The following is a 7,430-nucleotide window of genomic DNA, read 5'->3' on the forward strand; positions in this document are numbered from 1 at the left end:
TAGTGTGATGCTGGTAGCCACACTTCCGGCAGGTCGCTGGTGAACTGCACCGTTCTACTGTGTGGCTTTTTGCCAGACAGTTCATACAGTAATTATATGTCCGAACCGTCACCCTTCTATCCGCCACAGGCATCATTATAAAAATTGGGCAATCCCGCAAGAATGTCTTTCCTTGCAGATGCCGCAGTCATAAACTTGATGGTGGGACATTTTGAGTTAGTGATCTGTAAATGGAATGGACTTTAGTATGGGATAATGGGAAGGGTGATGTATGAAATGATTATATGAGAGGAAGGAATGTGAAAAGGTAAGATTTAAGAGGTTGATTCAGGAGAGGTTTGGTCTAAGAGCGGTAAGTAACATAATTTCACGATGGGACGAGTGATAATTCCAGAAGCAACTTTGATATCCGCAACTCGAATATTATTGTCGGAACCATGATGAGTATTTACGATTCTACCCAAGCGCCAGTCGCTAGGTGGTAACAAATCGTCCATTACAACAACCAAATCGCCAATCTTTAAATTGGGACCTGAATTTTTCCACTTATATCGTTTGTGTAGAGATTTTAGATAATCCTCTTTCCATCTAATAGCAAATTGATGGTGCAGAGCCTTTAACTTTGTCCATCTATTGAGAAGAGATAAGTTTTGAGATGGGGTTTCAGGGAAAGACATAATTGGTGATCCTTTTAAAAAGTGACCCGGAGTAAGAGCTGTCAAATCTGATGGATCTTCAGAAACGGCAGATATGGGACGTGAATTTAGGATTCCTTCAATCCTAGCGAGAATTGTAGCAAATTGTTCGAATGTGAATTTATGGGCACCAGCAATTCTTTTAAAATGATGTTTAAAACTTTTCACTGCCGATTCCCATAATCCGCCCATATGCGGGGCATGCGGTGGGATAAATTGCCACTCAAAGCCATGGGTTGAATATTTTTGAGATATGTCACTGGCGGTGGATTTAACAAAAGCAGAAAATTCTTTTAGTAATTTTCGGCTTGCACCAATAAAATTTCTTCCATTATCGGAAACAACCCTATGGGGTAGCCCCCGCCTCCCGACGAATCGTGTAAATGCAGCCTCAAAGGCTAGAGACGATAATTCTGAACAGGGTTCTAAGTGGATAGCTTTCGTGGTGAAACAAACGAAAATTGAAACGTAGCTTTTTATTATTGGAGCCCTTTTTAGAGTGGAACTTTTCAGCTCAAAAGGCCCTGCGAAATCGACCCCGGTGATATTGAAAGGAGGGGATAGTTCACATCGCACAGATGGAAGGGGAGCCATTATCTGGCTACAGGACTTTTGTTTGAATATTACACACGTTCGGCATTTATGAATTATAGCCTTCACTCGCGGTTTTAAACGGGATATATAAAATTCAGTCTGTACCATTCGGCACATTAGCGTACAATCGGCATGAGCTAATAATTGATGCAAGTTTAATAAGTATAAGTGACTGAAACGTGAGTTCCCCGAAAGAATAATAGGAAATCGCTCGTTGTATGGTAGAGACGAGTCGGCGAGTCTTCCATTAACTCGCATAATATTCTCGTGAGAAAGAAATGGATTCAAACATTTCAATTGGCTTTTATCATTAATTGGTTTCGATTCAAGAAGATTAGAATATTCGTCAGGGTAAAATTTCTTTTGCGATAATGTGATTAAACGTGATTTAACAAATGTAACTTCTTTATGAGTAAGAAATGGATTCGAAATTTTTATTGTCGATCTCCGTCGACTTAGGCAATTGTTATAAAAACGAAACATGTAGGATATAACTCGCAATGCGCGATTGTAAGACGAAAATCTGAGTAAAATATCAGTATCGTCAATTGTACTATGATAAGTTTGAACATTAACACGTTTTCCTAATTCTGGTGCAACCAATGGATTTCTTTTAGGCCACGTTGAATGTGGTTGAGTTAACCATTTTGGACCATTAAACCATAAAGAATTGGGTGTTAAATCTTGAGGTCGGCAACCTCTAGTACCGAGATCTGCAGGATTATCATGAGTCGGGACATGCCGCCAATTGCTACCAGGAACTAACTCGTGAATTTGCGAAGTTCTATTTGCAATGTATGTCTCCCAGGACCAAGGTGGTTTCGAAAGCCAACCAAGAACTATTGAAGAGTCAGTCCATAGAGTAATAGAGCTTATCTTGAAATCGAAATTCGAAGTGACATAACTGACGAGTTTAGCTAACAGAAATGCACCATTAAGTTCCAATCTTGGCAAACATACAGGTTTGAGAGGAGCGACTTTGCTTTTAGCAACCAGTAAATTAGAAAACACAACTGATTTATTAGTCTGGCATCGCAAATAAACACATGCACAATATGCAGCTTGAGACGAATCTGAAAACCCGTGGATTTCCAAAGTATCAGTAGGACAACATTGAATCCATCTTGGTATAGAAATAGAATTAATGTGAGGGAAATCGAATACGAGTCTATTCCAAGTAGCTTGTGACTCTGGACCAAGATTGTCATCCCATCCAATTCCTTCTAGCCACAATTGTTGCATTAATATCTTTGCCCGAATAATAACCGGCGCAATCCATCCCGCGGGATCAAATAATTGAGCGATTGACGATAGAACCATCCTTTTCGTCATAGTCTGTTCAAATTGTATTGGATTTATCGAGTAAGTAAACGAATCTGACAACGCGTTCCACTTTATACCCAAAGTTTTTGTAGAACTTGATTCATGGAAGCGTAAAAATTCGGAATCGTATAGGTCTTGAGACGGAATATGAGCGAGTAATTGTGGATCATTAGCTATGATCTTCTTAAGAGGAAAACCGGCATTCTTTAAAATATCACTTAGATCATTTTGAGCCTTCAAAGCCTCCTGAATAGAATACCCGCCCGATAAAATGTCGTCAACGTATGTTTCGTGTTTAAGTATTCGAGCTACTGTGGGATGAGTTGCTTGGACATCAGATGCCAGTTGCAAAAGAGTACGTATAGCAAGGAATGGCGCGCAATTAATACCAAAAGTTACTGTTTTGAGTTGATAATCTTTAATAGAGTTATTATCGGAGGGTTTGAATAAAATTCGTTGATACGGTCTATCATGGGGGTGTACAAGAATCTGTCTGTACATTTTTTGAATATCCCCGCAGAAAACATACTGATATTTCCGCCAATTTAGAATAACAGAAGTTAGATCAGATTGTAATGTGGGACCGGTGTGTAATATATCGTTAAGAGAATAGCCTGATTTCGTTTTTCGGGACGCATTAAAAACAATTCGAACCTTTGTGGACTTATGTTCTGGTCGTACCACAGCGTGATGTGGCAAGTAAAATGAATGAAATTTATCATCAAAGGAAATTTCGCGAGAAGACGTTTCTTCTGCGTGATCAAGCGCTATATATTCGTTCAGAACATCATGGTACTGTGTTTTTAATTCAGAATCTTTGGAAAGGTTTCGTTCCATACGTTTGTACTGAGCCAAAGCCATAAATCTAGAAGGACCCAAGTACAATGAATCAGAAAATTCTTCCTTAAAAGGAAGTCGTACCATGTAACGACCATTGGGTAAACGAGTTGTAGTTTTTCTGTAATATTCTTCACAGAACGCATCAGCAGCTGAGACGAGATGGGATGTAGGAACTTCTTCTTGTTCCCAAAATTTTCTTAGCATTTCGTTAATAGAAGATTCTTCGAATTCATGAACATTTACGGAGAATGAATGTATTGTTTCAGTCCGCATTGGACCACTGAGAACCCAGCCAAATATCGTATTATAGGCTGAAGTTTCGCCACAAATATTTTTCTTGATTCCTTCAATATTAATAAAACGTTCGGAATCATTACCCAGAACCAAATCAATTTGTGAAGATTTGTTGAAATATGGATCTGCCAACTCTAATTTTTCCAATTCTGAATTATTTGGTATTTCAAACGAAACGGCAGGAAGACGTTTTGTCACTTGCGGCAAAACAATGGCAGAAACTGAGAATCGTATTTCATGTTTCTTTGACACTATGGACAATTGACATTGTTTGTCAGATGTTTGACGCTGGCCACCAATTCCAGATATTTCAAAATTTGACTTAGTAGTCGGAAGTTGTAAACGGGTTTGAATTCGTTTTGAAATAAATGTTCGTTGAGAACCCGGATCTATAAGAGCTCTAATCGTGAACAATTCTCCATTATGTTCAATCTGCACTAATGCAGTTCGGAGTAAAATCATATCATTATTCGATGAAAAGTTGGCTTGGATATGAGAAGAATTATCTTGCTTTGATGTAGATGGTTGTTCCTTCTGTGAGGATAAATTGTGTGTATTGGGCTTTTGATGATTCTGGCTTTCGCTTCTATTTTCTTGAGTATTTGAATTTTCACTTGTATTTTCGTTGTATTTAGTTCGTATATGAATCAAACTGTGGTGCGGTTTGTGACAAATTATACAAGTGTTTGTACTTTTACAATTAGGTTTGAGATGGGAACTTGATAAGCAGTTACTGCAAATCTTATTTTTATAGACAAAGTCTACACGCTGTTGTGCAGTAAGTTGACGAAATTTCGAACACGTTCGTAAAGAATGGTTGGTTTCACAAAGTAAACAAGTAGCTGTGAGTTTTTCTTGAGAGAGATATGTTTGTATTTTGCCAGAGCCCTGAGATGAGATGGGATTGCGTTGATCATATTTATTTGAATTTTGATGCGTAACATTATTTTGCTGCTTTGTGCACTTTATGCTCGAGATGCGTTCTACAACTTCGAATCTATTTATCAAAAATTCGTCCAGTTGATTCCACGTAGGCAGATCTCGATGTGATCTGAGGGATTGTTCCCATAAAGAGAGAGTCTCATCTGGTAATTTTGTGGAAATTAAATAAATGAGAATGGGATCCCATCCGTCAACATCGACGTTAAGAGATCGAAGAGTACATAAACAATCATTGACCGTGGACTGAATTTTTTGAATTGATTCGCTGCTTTCAACATTTGCCACAGGTATATTGAAAAGAATTTTTAATTGATTATCAACTAAAACACGTTTATTCTCGTAACGAGCTTTAAGTGCGCTCCATGCCATATTAAAATTTTCATCGCACAAAGTGTAACGCTTGACTATAGCCCCAGCTGGGCCCCTGGTCTTATTGCGTAAATGATAAAGTTTTTGAGCGGGGGTTAATTTTGGATGATTTACATAAACTGCAGTGAACATATCACGGAACGAGGGCCACTCCTCGTAACCACCTTTAAACACCTCGGTATCGCACGGAGGAACTTTTATATAACTTTCGTTCGAGTGATGAGACGAGGCGGGAATAGAACTCTGAGTCTGAGGTATATATTCAGGAACTAGGCTATGTCTGGCATTTTGACGTGCCTGGCCTCCAGATATTCGGAGAATATCCAAGATTTGAGACCTTGCGGTGTAATATGCCTCAGAACTGGCATTGAAATTTATTTTTGCATTAGCTTTAATATCCTTCGGATCGGTGGAACTCGGCGATAGCATTATATTTTGATATGAAGTCTGAAGTTGTTGCCATCTTTTCTCCAAGTCTTCCAATTTAACTTCCAACACAGAGTCCGTTTGATCTCTAATATCGCATTGTTCGAATTGCGTACAAAAAAGTATTAAATACTCGCAATCAAAAAGAAATCTATCATATGCGGGAGATGCAGCCGCTGCCGCGTTAGCATTGGAGGAAGCATTTGATCCAGCAGGACCTGATGAAGGGTCGGTAGGATTGTTTGTAGGATTCATTGTCGTGAAAAATGTATCAGAAATTTCTCGATTGCAAACGAGAAAATGTTTTCTTGAATTTATCAAATTAATGAATTGGAATTGCAGAAATATAGCGAGAAAAAATATATGGGTTTTTGGAATTGCAAATATGAAGTTTTGTGGGTAACCTCTAACCGTTTTAGTTGTGTTTTATGCGAAAATTTATCTCCAGAACTAATAAACTAATAAGCGGGATTTGCAAATGTTGCGAAAATATAGTAGTTTATTGTTCAAAAGATCAATTGAAAAGATAAATATGCGAAAAGAAAAATAATCAATCAATTTTAATTGATTTGAGCTAATGAAAATATAATTCAAACAATTTTAATTGTGTTTCCACAAATTCCAAAGTGTTGCGTTCTTTATGTAATGCGATGCAATTGATAAATTCGACTTCCAATCGATACTTTTAAACAGAATTCAATCGGTAAAATTTCTGTCCTAAAATTTCAAGAAAAACCGGCGGTTTTGTAAAAACTTCTTTTGCCCATATCTCCTTAAATATGCGTCCTAGAGCGAAAAGGACTTTAATTCGTGACCACCCCGAAAAAATTTACAAATCCACCCAAAACCTAAAAAAATTGAAATTTTTATATGAAAAACTTCTTTTGCCCATATTTCTTAAACTAAGCGTCCTAGAGCGAAAAGGTCTTTAATTCGTGACCACCCCCAAAAAATTGAAAAATCCACCCAAAACCTAAAAAAATTAAAATTTTTATATGAAAAACTTCTTTTGCCCATATCTCCTAAACTAAGCGTCCTAGAGCGAAAAGGACTTTAATTCGTGACCACCCCCAAAAAATTGAAAAATGCACCCAAAACCTAAAAAAATTGAAATTTTTATATGAAAAACTTCTTTTGCCCATATCTCCTTAAATATGCGTCCTAGAGCGAAAAGGACTTTAATTCGTGACCATCCCCAAAAAATTGAAAAATCCACCCAAAACCTAAAAAAAATGAAATTTTTATATGAAAAACTTATTTTGCCCATATCTCCTAAACTAAGCGCCCTAGAGCGAAAAGGACTTTAATTCGTGACCACCCCCAAAAAATTGAAAAATGCACCCAAAACCTAAAAAAATTGAAATTTTTATATGAAAAACTTCTTTTGCCCATATCTCCTAAACTAAGCGCCCTAGAGCGAAAAGGACTTTAATTCGTGACCACCCCCAAAAAATTGAAAAATCCACCCAAAACCTAAAAAAATTCAAATTTTTATATGAAAAACTTCTTTTGCCCATATCTCCTAAACTAAGCGTCCTAGAGCGAAAAGGACTTTAATTCGTGACCACCCCCAAAAAATTGAAAAATGCACCCAAAACCTAAAAAAATTGAAATTTTTATATGAAAAACTTCTTTTGCCCATATCTCCTTAAATATGCGTCCTAGAGCGAAAAGGACTTTAATTCGTGACCATCCCCAAAAAATTGAAAAATCCACCCAAAACCTAAAAAAAATGAAATTTTTATATGAAAAACTTCTTTTGCCCATATCTCCTAAACTAAGCGCCCTAGAGCGAAAAGGACTTTAATTCGTGACCACCCCCAAAAAAATTGAAAAATGCACCCAAAACCTAAAAAAATTGAAATTTTTATATGAAAAACTTCTTTTGCCCATATCTCCTAAACTAAGCGCCCTAGAGCGAAAAGGACTTTAATTCGTGACCACCCC

At 37.3% G+C, this 7,430-nt stretch overlaps 1 protein-coding gene across 1 annotated transcript; it reads right to left on the minus strand.

Moving 5' to 3' along the window:
• Positions 1 to 314: 314 nt before the first annotated feature.
• LOC142231913 (uncharacterized) lies at positions 315 to 5,738 on the minus strand. Its single transcript, XM_075302578.1, has one exon. It carries the CDS (start codon positions 5,736 to 5,738, stop codon positions 315 to 317), a length of 5,424 nt encoding a protein of 1,807 aa, XP_075158693.1.
• Positions 5,739 to 7,430: the final 1,692 nt, after the last annotated feature.

The sequence above is a fragment of the Haematobia irritans genome, chromosome 1, assembly GCF_050003625.1.
Source record: "Haematobia irritans isolate KBUSLIRL chromosome 1, ASM5000362v1, whole genome shotgun sequence".
Lineage (NCBI taxonomy): Eukaryota > Metazoa > Arthropoda > Insecta > Diptera > Muscidae > Haematobia > Haematobia irritans.

What these genes read in the sequence shown, in the direction of transcription:
- LOC142231913 (XM_075302578.1), bottom strand. Translation starts at nt 5,738, where the DNA reads ATGAATCCTACAAACAATCCTACCGACCCTTCATCAGGTCCTGCTGGA.